Genomic DNA, 18,491 nt, shown 5'->3' with positions numbered 1-18,491 from the left:
AATAAATCACCTGTCACTGAATGCTACTGTATACGCAGGATGCATGCTGAAGTTGGCATAATATCATTGCTATCGATCAGCAAGTTAGCGTGTCAGTGTGCCAGCACCACAGTAGGTGGTTGATACTAACACGTTTATCCCTTCATGGTTGATATTGTGTGTCGTGATTAAGCTTCCTGTTGTGGGATCAGTGTTGTCCGATGGCTACGTGGAGGCCAAAGAGAGAGCTTTTGTAAATTTAATTAAGGTCTGTCTGTGGCAGAGAGTGGATTTGTTCCGTGTAACAAAGATTACTCTCTGTCGCCCCGGTTGAGGTCTGCCAAAATCAAATCAGGGTGTGCTGTCAGTTTCACCCATTGTGTGGTTGTCGTCTCCGTTGCCCTTTTTAGAGGCTTGTGCTGCCTTTTGGAAGCCCAGGGGCGGAGGAAGTGAGGAATGCGAGTTGGAAGAGAAAAGATGAGGTCAAGAATGACATGTCGGATCAGAGAAAGACTCTTGGGCTGCAGACTCAAGGCGGGGGATGGATGATGGTGTGGAGTAGGGCTGGACAGGGAGAAACAAAACAGAGTGGTATTAGAGAGATATAAAGACAGGGTGACAGGGAAGACTGTTGGAGTCATTAGAGCTTATGACTGGGATTTATACTGGGCTAGTGCACGATCTACAAGCTCACAACGCGTTTGCAATGTGACGTGCTATTTTCAGCGTGCAACACTGGCGCTCAAATCATGCTTTAGGGAGTGATGGAGACAGCCACAGAAAGAGATACAGAGATGGGGAAGAGTAGGAGGGGAAGCTTTATGAGCCGTAAGCCGATTTGTACGCCAATGTGTGATGGCCCGAAAATCGGTTGTCTGAAAATCTTTTATTTCAATTTGAACAACAACGTCATACGACGGAAGTATAAATGGGACTTAAGATAGAGGCAGGACTGGGACTTTTAGCTGAGGAGTGACACCATGGCTATGACTCATCCTGACTTGGAGCCCAGCCAACAGCCCGAACACACAGCTGGAAACGGGGCATTAGGAGAGCTGAAGGGAAGAGACGTGAGAAGGGGGCTTAGCAATTAGAATGCTGCCTGGAGCGTAACAAGGGGAGAGATGGAATAAATCTCTATAGGGCAAACAATGAAGTAGACAAATCCCACAGCAGAGAGAGTAGATGACAGTCCGGATAGCAAATACCTAATGTGTTTGCCCCATTCCTCAATGTCAGCAAGGTTCGGGCCACGGAGCCGCAGTTACAGTAAGTGCAATATTGGCAATTGAATCGATAGCGTTGAGGAGGAATAGTGAAGGAATCTGTGGCGGGGGGCCACCGCATACATAGGTGTATTTTTTTTATTTTTATTGCTGACTTTGCACGTTGGGGAGTAGACGACACTGGAGGTGACAGTTGACAGTACCTCTTAACCTAATTAGCTAGACGTTGAGCATACTGTGTAAGCTTGTGTGGCCAAAACCAACACATTACATTACAATACTTTACCTGTATTCTGCCATGGCCTGATAGGCAAAGTCTTGTTATACCTTATGAAATGCTGTATAATCTTTGTAATTGATATGCCCGATAGTCTTAGTTAATCGTAATGGTTTTATATCAAATATCCTCTGGTCTAGAGTTACATCCGATGCCGATACTTTGTTTTTCACTAATGGCTCCTGGAATCCATAGCATGCACTCTTAACCAATAAAAACGCTTTGCACCTTCCCTGGGTGTTGCGTATCCTTCTTCAAGTAAATTGAGATTCCCCTTGGCACCCTGACTCTTTTGAACTGGGGAAGATTATTAACCAGAAATTTGCTGGTAAGCTGAAATACATACACAATACAATCACAATTTGGCAGTGATTTATTACTTCATAGTGTGACACGTGAGCTTGTAGATCAGTTCTTGTTGGCAAGCAACACAGAGCAACAGCGTCGTACAAATTATAAAGTATAAATTTAACTTAAGTCATTAACATTTAGCAAATGGACAGCTGGGAGCTTAAGTAGCCTACCTTTTCCTGCTGGAAGACAAGCCAGTCTTTGGGTTTAAATACTGAATTACAATTGCGTCTCTCACGTAAAAAGAAATTGTAGCTCTTGCGCTCATGGTGGAGGAACTTTCACTGTCCATATACTAGGGCATTAACAGAATAATCGAATATTCGAATATTCGACTATCAAACCACTATTCGACCACTGTACATCAAAGTCGATTATTCTATTAAAAAAATAAAAATAAAAATTCAGTGGCTTTTCTACAGCAGACACGCAGCTGTGAGCTCTGGTGTGACATCAACTCGCATTCCTTGAGTCGAGTCGTCAATGTCATTATTATTTTTTAATAATCAAATCGATTAATCGAATATTCGAATACTTATAGGTCGAATAATTCGAATGCTAAAAATCACTATTCGTGAATGCCCTACCATATACAGTGAGAAGACAGTCCCTGTTCTACAAGCACTTGTTTACTGGTAAGCATGGAGTCACCAGCAGCTTCTTTTCATCTGACAGTGAGGAGCTTCACTTAACAGGACTTAACACATGCAGAGGAACATCCTATCCCTCCCAGTTCAACTCCCTGTTGAACAGGCACCCTGTCCTGACCAAGGAGGAGTCGCTAGGGGGCTTCTTACCCGTGAACATAGCCAATTGTGTCCGTTGGACCACCCGGCCAAGCCATATGCACCGTAGTAGAGGATTCAAACCCCTAGTCTGGAAGGCAAGTTTTTGAAGATCACGCAACACACCTGGTCACCCAACCAATTACTATTTTCTTTTTTTCAGAAGCCTGAAATGGAGAATGGCCAATCACAGCGCGTCATTTCCGGGACTTGGCAAAACACTGCCGTAGACTGTATATACGCATATGGCATATCTCAGATACTTTTCTTCTGGCTCTGGAGAAAGTTGAAGACTGTTAAACCTGCAGCATACCACATCATAGCATATGATAGTAGTAGTAGTATGATAGTAGCTAGCAGGTGTTTGGCTAGTTAGAAAATCTTTGAGGTACAAAGAACTGCCGAACTGAATGTTAGCAAGACACTGTCGAAGTTCTTATGGTGTCAATATTGTTCTTATTGACCTGCCAGAGCCGAAAAAAGTTATTTGTTAGGGTTGAAGTATGCTGAAGCTTTAAGTCTGCTCCTCTGAGCCCTTGAAGCACACAAATTAACCATTTATTGGCTTAACATAAGGAAACACAGAAGTCATAGATGTGTTGCTGCTGTGCTGTAATGTGTTCTGCAAGTATTCCGGGTTTTTAGGTGGCTTCCTCCACAGCCTCCTCATCTTCCTCGCTTTAATCACGGCAACATTTCCTCATTGTCCAGCCAGGATAAACAAGACTATGAGTGTCACACGGCATCATGGGTAACATATCAGTCCGCTCATCAACATGAACTGAGGAGGTGGTCTCTTCTCTCTGCTTTGGGGCACAAGAGTATGCATCCCTGCTGACTAAGCCAGTGACTTGTAAAGCTTGCTGGCCTCCAGAGATGACTGCTGGTGCTCTCACCCTCACACTTACGTATCTCCGTGAATGAAAGAGAACATCCTTTCACTCATTTCAACCTCAGGCATTTTCCCCTGAATGATTACAGGACCAAAGACCAGGACCCGCTGCAGTGTTGTCCGATCAGAACTGAAACTGAGATATCTAACCCGTATGGTTCGGAGGGTGGCTATTAGAAGAAATTAAAGAAGTATTTACCTAGATCCTGGGTAGTGTTGACATAGTGCAGTTTGAATCCTGATAATTAGTGTGGTTGCCCTAACAGGGCAACCAGACTATTGTTATAGATAAACTGAAAAACACTTTATTTTGCCGTGCTACTCCTCCCACAGTTTTTTTCCCCCAATTTCGTGCCATATGTCAAATTGACCGGCTTCATTGGGAATCCCAAGCTTGTACTTTGCTAAGAGATACGTTGTACAGTTTAGTTGATATTGATTTATTAGTGCATTAAATTTCCCCATCCACTTTAATGGGAAAATGAAAAAACTCCCATTCAAGTATTTATTTCTCAGAAACCGTAAGGGCTAGAGTTTCAAGACTTGGAGGGGTGGTTCATGATTTAGTCCAAAATTATTTAAAAAATAATTACACCAGTCGGCCACATGGTGGCACTATAATAGCCCACTTCACGTTTTGGCCTATAACTCTTGAGCCGTAGGTCGTAAAATAAAAAATTCCCTAGATTCATTGGGTCATGACGCATTTGTGTCAGGATAGATTTTCCGCCATCTTGAATTTTCTTCAAAACACACTTTTAGCTCCTCCTCCCACATATTTTGTCCAAATTTCCTATGTCAAAAATCGGTACACATGATCTCTGGGTCCATGCGATAAACATATCCAAACGGCATTTTGATAGTCCTTACCGTTCGTCCGTAAATGGCTTCCAAAGTTAGTGGGAGGGGCCCGTTTTACCAAAAATGCCAGAAATCACTAAGTTTTTTTTTATCGGAAACCGTAAGTGCTAGAGTTAAAAGACTTTGAAGGGAGGTTCATAGTTTATTGCCAAATTATTAATAAAATAGTCCTTACCGTTCGTCCGTAATTGGCTTCCAAAGTTAGTCAACGAATCCCCAAAAGCATTTCCACTTTGATCCATAGGGGACGCCACAAATGCGCAAAACGTAACGTAACTGAAATAGCATATTGCTACAAAATACCTTTAAGACCCCCCCCAAAAAAACTCACATCAAACTGCCCATCCACATCGAATTCTTACAGATTTCACCAGACATGAGGCAGTCTATCGATCGAATACACCTGATTTATAAATTACTTTGTCAATAAACCGTGTCACTCACTGGAAATAATTGTTTTTTTTTAGTTTTTCTTATTATAGATTATTTTTAAATCGGTTATTTTCGGTGAGCATACATTTGTCATTACTGCAGGGCATTCTCTGCTTCATTTCAGTCAAATAGGAAATTGTTTTCAACAATGGATACAAATTCCCTAACATTTTCAGCTGAATGAATGAGGGCATATAGCGGGATAAGAAATGGACATTTTATCCCAGGAAATGGAGGTATTAGGGTGGAATGTAAGGATCTGGTATATCAAAGTGCAAGAGCAGGCGGCTCCACAACAAATACTTGAATGACAGCACACTTATGTTTTCTCAGATGGGATTCTGTCTGCTCTGGAAACCGGGGAGAAGAGGGTGTGTGTTGGCGACACCATCTGTTATTTATTGATACAGAGTGCCTCTGCTCACCATTGAATCTGGCAGGGAAATACACCGTTTGATTCCAGATTATAAGTCCTTTTGTTTTCATCATAATATGAATATGTCCATTGACCACTTAAGACTTAAATACTTCGTTGTACGGTGAATAGTGAAAAGAGTCTATGTAAAATAGCCGATATACAAGCTCACAATGATTACCTTTTGCTGTTAAATCAAACAATTCAGCAAATTGAGAACCCAAAGCAATGTTTTTTGTCCATTCTAGCATTGTGTAATATTCCAATACATTATTCCATCGAATGCATTCCACTAATGCACCTCCTTTGACATCGCTGTTTGCTTTTTTTTCCTTTTCTTAATGAAGTATAGAGGGCAGTATTGCCTCTTTTTGATGCATTTTATATGACTAATATCACAGCATGAACCCTCTTAGCAGAAAATCTATTCTTGCTTTGCTTGCATTATGTAGCATACTGAGTGCAGTGAGATAATTCTCTCATTTTTAAACAAGCCACCAGATGTCTCCCTCCGCCAAGGAAGAGAGGTAGCCTTGGGAACCAATGGTTCCAGACTCCCGAGCCATGTGGCCCATAGGTCAGGAGCCTATCTCCTGGCAGCTCGATGTACAAGTACACCCCCTGGACATGACACTAGTGTGTCACAGGGACTTACCCCAAACCAGCCCTTGATGCAGAGTGCATGTGCATGTGCATGTGCATGTGCATGTGCATGTGCATGTGCATGTGCATGTGCATGTGCATGTGCATGTGCATGTGCATGTGCATGTGCATGTGCATGTGCATGTGCATGTGCATGTGCGTACGCATGCGTGTTTCTGAGGTGTGTCTAATTGTTGCCAGAGATATATATTGGGTGTGTGGTGTGCTCACTGGTCCTTGAAAGAGCTCTCTCCACTCAGTCAAAACCTCTAATGAGACCGCTGGGGTTCAACAGAGATTTGATATGAAAGAGGAAGGGTTTTGTCTCTCTCTGATGTTCTTCAGAACTACTAGTCCAGTCTTGAAACACTGGATAGAAATTAAAAAAATTAGGCACATTTGCAACATTTCAAATGTTTCTACTCTTTCTTTCTCTTTGTCTATTAGTCAACAACAGCTATGTGTTCGTTTCATAATTGTATTACCCTCTAACCTTCTAATTAGATGCTTGAATAATTAGATGAAGCCGAGATTGCTGTCTTCCTGAGGAAGAATAACAGTGGAAATGTGTTGGCAAGAAAAATGCTTAATAAGCACAGCAGCGATTTTATAGACCAGAAAAGTCATTAACTGTTACCCAGAGCTGTTAATATTCCTGTGTACATCCAACACTGCCTTTGACTGTTCAAGGCGATAAATGGGTTATCAATGAAATCATCTCACAAACAAATGCAGTGCATAACCCTCCCTAAAGTGTCCTTAAGACCATGGAAACAGGTCTTCCTAAAGCTCTCATCTTTTGTCCTCTGCTTTCATAATGTTTGTGTATGGAGGGATGCGAAAACTTGCATGCCTTTCTCTCTCACAAATACAATATTTTCTAGTTCTCATCATCTCCTACCAAGAGCAAGGTATCAAAAATGATATACAGTAAACTGACGTGCTGCAAGATGAAGAAATTATCTGCATCTATATGAATTAACGTCATTTGATAAAAGCTGAAAATGCTGCTGTAGTAAACGTACAACTTAAGCCTGATTTATACTTCAGTGTACAACATTAGGCACCAGTCATTTTATATGGCTGGGATGTTGTTCTTTATCTTAATTGCACAATAAAATGACCAAAACTGTTAATTTAACTCAGAGGGTCCATTATTACACCCTCAGAGTTCAATTAATGCATTCTAGATTTTGTGTTTTGTGTACCTGAAAGACGAAAGGGAAATGGAGACGGGCAAATGTCTAATTTCTCTTTTGGGTCTTGAGCTAAAATGTTTGGGAATCACTGATCTATACAATTTATGAATAAAGACCAATGTCTGGCTCATTACAGGTCCATTTGTTTACATTTGTACATTCTCAGAGTTACATGAGCACTGAGGAACTTTACTGTGTGGATGGATAGCCTCTGTCAAGAAGAGCGTCATATAAGGCCATATAAGATTCGAGAGGATTTTATTTATCTCATACAGGTACAAGCAGTGAAATGTTAATATTATTATCTTGTAAATATTACAAGATAATAATAATGGTAGTAGTGGATGTAATAAGAATAAGACAAATAAAAAGGCAAGAATAAAGTTGACAATAGGCCTGGTAAAACCACTTTAGCAGCAATGGCAAATGTGTAGAATATGGGGGGAGGGTTAATATCCAGATTTACAGAAGGCAGTAGAGTACACATATGGTGGTGGGAATGATAGAAACTGAGATTAGCTATTTGACTCTAGCTGCTGACTAGAGACATTTCTGAGACCAGAGCTATGGGCCCCTGACCCTGCAAATGAGCTTTAGCAATTAACATACCAGTTAAGTGTGCCTCCTCCCATGCTGCATATTGACATTTTTCCAAAGAAATTGAGAACTGAGGAAATCGAAGCAGGTAATCAATAAAGACCCAGGCAATAAGCTTTTCACTCCTTTGAGATGGTATTGCTGAAGTAATTTACTTGCCTGCATGGTACTCGTTCTGAATTGGTTATTTTGCTTTTCATTATTATTGAGTTTGAAATGAACATCCCAGGAGTAGTTGCAGTTTCCAGTGATGACTAATTGGAAAGCACTGTTCAATTTGAACCTGACAATGATTTGATTCTAAACAGTCTTACTGTCAAAGCTGTGGCTGTCAAATAGTATGAGTCTCTTTTACATACAGTTTGTGGATTTATTTTGAATTGAATTTATTTGCACCAATTAAATGGTTTGAATGCCAGCCTCTCAAGGAAAAGCGGAACCAGACTCCTTTTCCTAGAAATGACACGATGACATAGTAGTGACACTGTAATGAGTCAGGGGGACGTGATTAGTGGTCATCATGTTGTTCTTACCGTGAACTAGGGAACTACTATACCACAATAGTATTACTCTACTCTATAGGAGCTGTTATTATGTGCTCTCTTATTGTTAAGACTCTGTTAAAATCAACCATGATAATGAACATTTTAATAAGAAAACAGTTAAGACATTTGGACATTTAGATTACAGTAAGTAAACAATGGCAATAATAATAATAATGTATTGATACAGTTACAAACCATGGTTTGTACCATGGTTACAAAGTGTTTTATGAAGAAATGTAATCAAAATAATTGAAACAAACAGTAAAGAGAGAAAAAAAATTAAAACACCAAAATAAATTATAAGAGAAAATCAGAGGTAAATACCAGCAATAAAAGCATAATAAAACGTTACATAGATGATAAACAGAAGGTCTCTGTACTTCTCTGTACTCTCTTGGCAATAATAAGCTATTATTGTGTTTTAGTTAATAAATAATAATAATATCACAGATTTGATATGGCACTTTTCTAAGTACTTGCTTAAGGCCTATTAGGAAAATAAATAGATTGAAGAATCAGTCCAGCTTCTTACAAATATCAACAAGAATTAAAGAGAGGGGTTGACATTCCTGGATCACTTACTGTAGTTTCTCCATTAAATTGGCCCCTTAAATTGTTGCATTTGTTTGGCAAAAAGTACCATAGACATGGTCAAGAAGATTCCAATTAAAGATTTTCTTATTAAAAACAATCCATAGACATAAAAATAATCAAGTACACTAGATGTGTGTGGTGGCTTTGACTTTGTTCGGGACGTTTCTGGCCATCAGCCTTTGGGCATTAGCTGTGCACTACAGTATACTGTACTCTACTGGTGTTGCTGAGAGGGGAAGGAGGGGCCAACTTATAATGCTGTGTTTACAAACCACAAGACACAAAGCCTACTCCTTGGTGAAATAAGGCAATAATGGCATGAAGTTTGTCTCAAAGTCTCCACTGACTTTTTCTGTCTCAAGCATAGTACTCAGAAACAATAGCATGACATAGCAACTACTTACATGTTCAAGTAGGAAATCTTGTTGTTGCACTGGGTTTGTGAAATTAAAATTGAATTTGAGTTCACAAAAACTAGTAAATTACATTTGATCCACTTTTTTTTCCTCCCTTTTTTTGGGTCATTTGCTGTATTCTATTGTAAGTTGCAAGTTCACTCCCATCAATCCCTGGGGAAACAGCATATTTTTCAGTAGTGGCTGTCTGAATTTATGGAGATTGTTTCCATTTTGTTTCATGTTTTGACACATAAGTTGGGAATCTTTCCCTGCCGCTCATCTATCCTGTACCACAGGAGGTCTACTCCATCACTGGAGGAAAACAATTTCAATTCCACTGGCTCCACCTCATTCTCCATTCGACTGTAGAGAGAGTGTGAGGGGGGCAACTAGCTCCATATTCCTCTCTGCAACCTGCAAGTCTACGGACTAAACAGCTGAGAAAAAGGAGTTGGGTTCTGGGCAAGCTACAGCAAAGAACGAAACCCAGCCGAAATCTGCAAGCATTGTCTGTCAGTTGAACTGGACATGGAGGACTGAAAGATCTGAGCAACAGGGGCAGGTCTCCGGATTTTCAAAGTACGTGTTGCCTGTGGAACTGAAGCAGTCGCTCACATCTGCAATTACCACATCCATTTATCTATTGATGGAGGACTGACGGTAGTTACGCTTGATGATTTTTGTTAGTGGAGTGATTCAGGGTTTTTTTTTTCTTCTTAAAGGAATCATTATGTAAATCACTTTTACATCCCCGAAGGAGCACAAATCCTTTGTTATGATCTTCACGGCATTTTACCGAGCCTGAGCAGAGGGATAGCGGCGCATCTGGCACGTTTGCTTGCTGTTGCATAGGATATGTAGTGTTGAATGATCCTGAAAACATGATTCCAGTGCGTAAAATAAATAAGCCAAAGGTAGACTCTTAGAAGAGACTGTATTGGGTAAGAAGCACCTGCCAGGGGGTAAGTAATAATGGTAACAGCAGGTCCCATATCAGAATCAATCACCCTCGGGTCATGCCAGTCAAATGGTGCCCAGGAGAGCACTGTCCAGAACGCAGAGACCTGCATGGCCCAGCCATCATGGAAAGAGATTACAGTCGCTTTCATGAGAAAGACGAAGATCCATGGCCTGAAGTTTGTGTTTTCTCCGGACAAGTCCAGACCCCAGAGGGTCCTTTGGATTCTGGCCTTCTTTGTATGTTTTGGGCTAATGGTCACCTGGTCTCTGAACCGCATTCTCTACCTTATGTCCTACCCGGCTGTCACCAAGATCTACATGGTCTGGGGTCAAAACATGTCATTCCCAGCTGTTACTTTATGCAACCAAAACCTGTTCCGCATTTCAACTCTCACCAAGGCCGACCTTTACTCCAGTGGCTATTGGATGGACCTGATGTATCCTAACCACACAGTGATCGAGCAGAGCCTGGCTATCCTAAAGGACGGCCACAAACAGGGTCTCCTGAATCTCCTGGACTTCCACGACTACTCTCCGCCCCCTGGTTACGGCGTAAACACCACCGAGATGATTGGCAGACTGGGCCACCAACTGGAGGACATGCTGTTGCAATGCAAGTTCCGTGGGGAAAGCTGCACCTACAAGAACTTCAGCACAGTATGTAAAGAGAGAGATGTCTGTGAGGAGTTGGTGGAAATGTTATATGTTGTTTACAAGGCATGTTAACAGTGTAAGGCTTTTAATGATCCTCTGTGTAGCAGGCTCTGAACAGGTTTATAGAGTTGTACGCTGCAGTTTTAATTTAACTCAGAGAGTGTAAAAATTGATCTCATGACCCCACATGACTTGTTTTTATTGCTAAAGGGTCATTCTCACGATTGTATTGTACATTTTGATTGTTAAACAAGACATTCAAAACAACAAATAATGTTCACTCTTGTGATGTTTTACATAATGAGCACGTTTGGAGAAGGCCTTTCTCTTTCACCTTTTTTGTCTCTATCCTTTAACATCCAAAGCAGCCAGTTGGTTGTCTTGAGTTCATTTTGTCTCTGTGATAACAACTCCAGTGAAGACAGATGAGGACATTAATAATTCAGACATCGTAAATCACTGCAAATTAAAATTTCAGCATCCCTAATTAAACATCTAGAGGCTCTTATAGGCTGTATACTTCACTTCCATTTATGTTCACTCTCCCTAAACGTGGATGACTTTTCTGTTTAAACACAGTACATTCATCTGTTCTGCACTTATCACACCTGTTATTGCCTACTAACCATTGCATGGAAAGAAAATGGTTGGCATTGTTTGCATCAATGAGATCAAAAGTCAACATAATCAGTTCACAATGCAATGTGATGCATCTACATACAGCACAGGTTCGAGATAAAACAGATGGAAAAAGCATAGCTGTTAATACTGTGCCATTTCCAGTAAAAGGAGATTGAAAATATTTTCCGTCCTAACAAGCAATGTTGTGAATGTGAAAACACTTGATTCTATGGCATAATTCAAAACAATGCGTTGTGCGGCTTTACAAGAGAATACATTAAACTTGCATATTTTCTGTGCTCAAATTGAAATCTTTGAAGAAGCGGCTGCCACATAGGTGCTGTCATGAGCCAGTTGCTTGAAGGGTCTCATTACGGGTGGCAAGAGAGAGGAGCTGACACTCTGTCATGTCTGTCTGTCTGTGCTGCATGAGGGTCTGTCTGAGTCTGGATATGGAACACTGGCTCTGATCTTTAGAGAGCAGCCTTTCCACACTGTCTGACTCTGAAGCATCTGCCTTCTTGTCCAAACTACCACCAAATAAGATATTGAAAATGATGTATGTGAAATACATACTTGAGTTGCCCATGGGCCATGTATTGAATCAGTGTGTGTTGAATCTATTTACAAGTGTGTCTGATGACGGTTGCAAAATGCTTATTGCAACATCATCTGATTTGAAATGTACTAGACATTTATTCATTGTTTTGCTTATTATTAATATTGGGTCACTCACAGGTACACAATCAGCATTACAGTATCTGCGCTGTTGTCATGCAGACTGGTGACGTTGTTAGTAATCTCTTCAGATAATCAGAGTTCTCTGCCTACTTATACGTCTGGGGGCATCTAAATTCACTGTGGGTGGAATCAATTATGAAATGTAAAAAGTAACTGCATTGCAGAACCAATGCAAAGACTTTAGGGTGGTCCTTCATATTAGGACCATATCAGTCTTGGTTTTCAAAGCAGTGGGCATAGGTTTGTCAGTGGCTGTTTTTGCCACCATTCTAGCCTATACATTGAATTTAGATTTCCCCAGACTTATCAGAGAGCTCTAATCGTCTGGGTACGTGAGACTATGTTGTTATGCTTAGTATTCTTTAATGGTTTATAAAATCAAATATTTGTGCGTGTGTGCGTGCATGTGCGCATGCGTGCATGTTTGCACATTTTACTGTTACCAACGCAGCTTTTTGTGTTCTGGTGAAATGCTGCATACTACTTGCCCAGCATATTATCCAACCAATCAATTCCACAATCACATCGTGCTTGAGACTTATCTCAAATTGACTTCAAGCTTCAAAGCGGTTAACTGAATTGCTCTTATTAGCCTTTATCCAAACTTCTTGCCTGAGTTTGAGCTTAAAACATTGACTGTTCTAATCAGATAATACACTGTGTGAAACATCCAAGATTATATATTTTTTCTGCTTTGGCAACAATGTTGGAAGATATTCCAGTCATAAAGAAAATCCATCAAATTGAAAAAGGCAAGAAGCATCAATATGTAACCTGAGAACTGAACCAAGAGTTGAACATAAATAACTCTAGAGAGATGCATTAGCAAAAACCAGCTGAACATCTCTGGCTGGAAAATCGTAGAGTAGCTATTGCACATCGATAGTTTAATACCACTGAGCTTTATTAGTATAGCCACCCCGTAAGCTAATTTAATGTTAGTTCTAGGTCATTTATAATGATGACAACATTGTACATATTGTACAGTATGCTCCAAAGTTTCTCAGGGGAAATTCTGAGTGGAATAGGATAAAGATTGTTAGTTGCGGCTAAGGAAAAGGTCATTAATTTGATGGGATCAACGTTATGTTTAAGTTTGTGTTCTGTTTCTCAAATAGTCACAAGACTACAGTAATTACCTGTCCAGGACTGTACTAACTGTCAAGCAATACATCATATGGCTGTACATAATTGATGACCCTTTGCAAATGACACATTTATTTTTACGACATGGTTCTGCAAGAGGTTAGCCGTCTATGAGAGGGTCTGTGAGTGTGTCTGTGTGCCCCAAGCTAATCTCGCAAACTGCCGGAACAATCAGCGTCAAACTTTGAATGCTCACTGCCAGTAGGCCACAGACGTACCTGGAATATTTTTTCACACATGTTTTATACTTTTTGAAATATATAACTTTGATTTATAATGGACATCAATGACTGGGCTAAAAACGTGCCCAAGTTTTAAGTCATACGAGATTTTGTATTCCCCCCACACATCACAAATGTATTGTGTTCTTTTGCAGATCTACACTCGCTATGGAAAATGCTACACCTTTAACTCGGGATTGGATGGCAACCCAATTCTAACCACATTAAAGGGTGGCACAGGGAATGGCTTGGAGATCATGATGGACATTCAGCAGGATGAATACTTGCCAGTGTGGGGAGAGACAGGTCGGTGCAAATTGATTTTATATGGGCTGGGCGATATGGACAAAATCAAATATCACGACATTGTTGACCAAATACCTCTATATCGATATTGTGATGATGATAATACCGTATTTTGACATATAAAATGTTTTAAACCTATCAATATATATATTGCCCTGCCATAATACCTAATGTATTCTTTGTCATATGAGTGTCCCATGCCTATGATCTATGGCAGATCTACATCTACAGTACAAACTCACAATGCATCACGGTGATGCATTGATCAGCTATTTAGATCAACTATTTTAGCACAGGACACCTTCGTAAGACAAAGTATTTGGCAGGTTTTATTCCCATGCCCTCAGTATCTTATCAACTCTGTTGACCATAATTCATAGCTGAACATGATGTAGAGCAAAATGGCCGCCGTATGAATATGGTCAATTGGGGGAAATGCCTACATAATTTTAAGGATCCTCTGAATAGTTTTTCTTGGCCAAGAGCGGCATCAATGTTGATGTACTGTCCTGTAGTGCATGCTTAGAGTGATAATAACAGATCTATTGGGCCTTTTCCAGACTTGAGGTAGATCTCATCATTCACTGTAATGTTGCACCTCTGCAGAAAAGTGATGACTTAATACAGCAAGGCTAGCAGTAATGTTTTATTGGTGATTGCATTGTTGATGTACCGCCCCCCCATTTACATTACAGCACTAAAACAGTTCTACTATGCATCTTTGTGTGTAATAACACTTATAAATCTATTTAATGTACCTGTAGGTCCAAGACTCTTTATCTTCAGTACCTATCATACTGTGGAGGTACTGTACTGTCAGTGTGCTTCACAAGTACGCAACCTTGGGGTGGAAAGTGACTAATTACTCTTGTTACTGTAATTGTGTAGCGTTTTCATGTACTTGTGTGTAAAATTGTACTTTTATTTTTAACAACAACAACAAAACGACTGAGCTGCATTTGGAAAGGCAATAATTACAGAGTAGCTTACAGTTGTGCTGTTATGGCACAGCCAGGTGGATATCCAATTTAAGTTAGCTTTGAACCTCTTTAAATCTTTCGTATAAAGATTATTATATTGGGCATCTCATGGACCATATCATCGTTGTCAGGCAGAAACCTTGTATGTCAGGACATGGAAAAACCTGTGTTCCAATGGTTCCAATGGATCAAATGAAAAATGTAGAAATTAATAACTGATTTAGATCAGCTATATTTGCTACTTTTGCACAACTCTGTCATGCACGCCAATTGCCCGGAAGTATAAAATAGGGCATTCATTTGTGAAGAAAATAATCATTAAAAGATTAAATATGGAGATACAAGGGTTGTGCCCAGCGACGATATGTAATTAATAAACTGCTACTCAGAGTACTTGAGTAGTTTAAGTATAATAAACGGCTACACAGAGTACTTAACTCAATATGCTACTCCTCGACTTGAGTATTCTAGTACTTTCCACTCCTGACACTACCCCAGTCCCAGCAGTGCTGACCCCTGCAGGGGCACCTGGGTAGTGCAGGGGAAAAGTTCCTGTTCACCACCACAGAAACTAGGGGTTTGAATCCGATTCCTCGGCGGTGCCCAACGGACACAATTGGCCGCGATCGAGGGTGTGAAGCCAGGCAGGGAGGGCGATCTCAATTGCAGCACTAATGACTCTTACAGGTTGGTCAGGGCACCTGTTCAGCATGGGCTGGAACTGGGGAAGATGGCATGTTCCTCAACACGTGTTACGTCCTCCCGGTGAAACTCCTCACTGCACGGTGAAAAGAAGCAACTGGCGACTTCATGTGTTATCAGAGGAGACGAGTGCTCACGTACACACACACCCTCCCACATGACCAACTGTTAGCAGTGATGACTATAGGCTACTATGTGTGTGTGGAAAATTGGGGAATTGGCATAATGGCTAAATGGGGAGAAAGGGGGAAACTGGGGGAAATAAATAAGAAGGGCAGAGCTGACCCTGGAGTGGATAAAGATAAAAAATGGCGGTTCCTGTAAGTGACAATGTCTGGTTCTTTTGTATCCACAATTCTGGTTTACTGTATCCACAATGTCTGGCCTATTTTATCCACAGATGAGACATCATATGAAGCAGGCATCAAGGTTCAGATACACAGCCAAGACGAGCCGCCCTTCATTGACCAACTGGGATTTGGTGTGGCCCCTGGTTTTCAAACTTTTGTGTCATGTCAGCAGCAACTGGTACCTAATGTTTAGCCTCTCGCACCGACGCCAGCTCCCTTCAACTTCAACCTTTCACTCTGCATCATCCTGTGTTTACCCCTCCAAACCCCATTGCCTATGTGTCTCATATCCTGGAGCAAAATCTGTTCTTTTGATTTACCTGTGCATGAAATGTGAAAATAAAGGTGTTAGATCTTAGTGGATGATCTCATTGGATGATTATCCAATGATTCTGGGTACATAGCGTCAAATAATGGATCAATGAGAGCCTGATTATATTGACAGAGGTGGGAACAATGATTGGATGTAGCATTCTCATCTATGAGTGTATGTAGTGGAGTTAAAGAAACCTACAGTATGGCTAGACAGGATGCATAAATATCTGACAGTTTGTTATTCACAGTTTGAGCCATCACTACTTTTAGCTTTGGTAATGTTGTGAAAATTGTCTGCAGTGGTGCATAGTAACAGGCAGAGTAATAATACCCTTAGGAACATTCAAATGGCCATTAAGGCTTGTGAATTATTTTCCTCACAGAGGTATAGCTAAAAGGATTTACTGGTAGCAGTATTTAGCCTACATTACACATCACCAAAGCTTTTCCCCCCAATATAAATACAGACTATTGATGACTGAGCACATTTGTAGATTGAATCAAAGAGTTCCCCAGGCCTTAACTAGCACTGCGGAAAGTGTTTAAAAAAGAATCAGTTCAAGGATCCTCTCACTGTGAATAATATCTGTAGCATAATCATGAGATGAACTGCAGGATCCACAACCATTATTTAAAAACCAGTAACAACTCCCATAGTTTGTTATGGAATAATATACCACTGATTGATTTCAGGGAAGGCAAGAGGTTTCTATTTACTCCCATTTTATTTTCCAAGAAGGAAATAATTAGACCTCTTAGATGGGGCTATTGTTTTATTGTAATCACCGGAGGAAGGAGAATTAATAAATACTGCAGGCTTTAATTATGGCTGAATTCATTCACAGTGTTGTGTGCAGGCCTGTAACACTGATTTCTCATCTAGTTTGGACACTGCCCTGACAGCATATTCTTCAAATAATATGCATCTATAATAATAATATAATACATGTTTTTAGTATAGTATAGTACACTGCACATAATGTTATACAGATATGCCATAATTATGTAGCTTAAGGGAAACCAAAGAGGAGGGTAATATTCTTACAGTCTCATTTTAAATCACTAGGATACATTCCTTGCTGGTGGGACAGAGTTTTCACCTTTCATATATTGCTGCTGTGTGTTGCCAGGCTACACGCTCCTCATTAGCATTTCCACTAGTACACAGTATCTGACTGTAATAATCGTTCAGTTTTATACCTACTACTACTTCTACTTACTTATACCTTGGTATAATTATTGTCTGAACTGGTAAAAAAAAGAAAAGAAAAGATTTTGCTCCCAAATAGAACGATCTTGGTCCACTGACATTTTTCATTTTTGATTCAACAGACTAACATGGGATGATGGAGGCAGAGCAATGACCTTATAAATCAACGTATTGGACACCACAAATCCCACAAATGTTTCAATTTTGTAAACTTTTGAACATAGTGAAATGCTCTCACTGTAGTATTAGCCTAGTTCAGCTATTATGAAGACACGTGATGTAGGTCTATTAATCATTATAATTAAGTTACCGTTGATAGGGAGCAAGCCATTCATAGTTCTCTGTAATCCTGACATGAGGACCCATGTACGTGACAGTGATGACAAAGTGTTTACAACCCGAAGGTTTTACTGAATCAATTTGGCTGGCATTTGATTCTAAAGGTAATTGTTAACCACTTAAAGCCCATATCAAAAATAGCGATACTTTGTGAGCTTGTAGCTCAGCTATCTTTGCTATTTTTGAAAATTGTGAAAATTTTGTTTTACAATTTCCGAAAAATGTAATATATAATGACATGCCCATAATAGGGATGCCAGGGTTAACCACTTGTAATAATTCATAAATTATATTTATATGGTTTATGGAATATTACGTCCTGTACCATGCTGAAGTTACGACCGGCATAGTCGCTATACACTTGAACCAGCATCTGTATTGTGGGGGAAAACTTTGCATAAAATTGCAGATCTACGCAATGCGTTGTGAGCTTGTAGATCTGCTATTTTCAGCGAAGATATTTAGTGTTGAGCGATAACAGAAAAGCCCTGAGGGACTCTGGTCAACCAAGTAAAGGGTTAAAGTGGTTAATGAGGCAATCTCAAATGGCATACATTTATACATTTCTATGCTTGAAATCACACTGAAAACACCACTGGATCATTTGTCTTGAGTTGATGACCTGTCATTCCTACAGAGATGCTCGGAGGGATTAAATGTTCATATGGACAGTTGTGGCCTGCAGGGATGGCAGCAGGACCACAAAATCAAACTCTGGACTAGAACTACAGTACTGTATGCCTTGGATTGAAA

General features: G+C 40.2%; 1 protein-coding gene across 1 annotated transcript in view; it reads left to right on the top strand.

Annotated features, from left to right (window-relative positions):
• Positions 1–18,491, top strand: part of asic1c (acid-sensing (proton-gated) ion channel 1c) — a gene marked incomplete at its 5' end in the record, with an annotated part of 113,180 nt that overhangs the window by 82,621 nt on the left and 12,068 nt on the right. Inside the window, 2 exons of the mRNA XM_080439279.1 lie at positions 13,692–13,842; positions 15,925–16,052. Coding sequence (XP_080295405.1) covers positions 13,692–13,842; positions 15,925–16,052 — 279 coding nt within the window. The remainder of the gene's footprint in view (positions 1–13,691; positions 13,843–15,924; positions 16,053–18,491) is intronic.

Source organism: Gymnoscopelus braueri, assembly GCF_963280865.1.
Source record: "Gymnoscopelus braueri genome assembly, chromosome: 10".
Taxonomy (NCBI): domain Eukaryota; kingdom Metazoa; phylum Chordata; class Actinopteri; order Myctophiformes; family Myctophidae; genus Gymnoscopelus; species Gymnoscopelus braueri.
The sequence above is the reverse complement of the archived record's forward strand: the minus strand, read 5'-3'. Positions and strand labels throughout refer to the sequence as shown.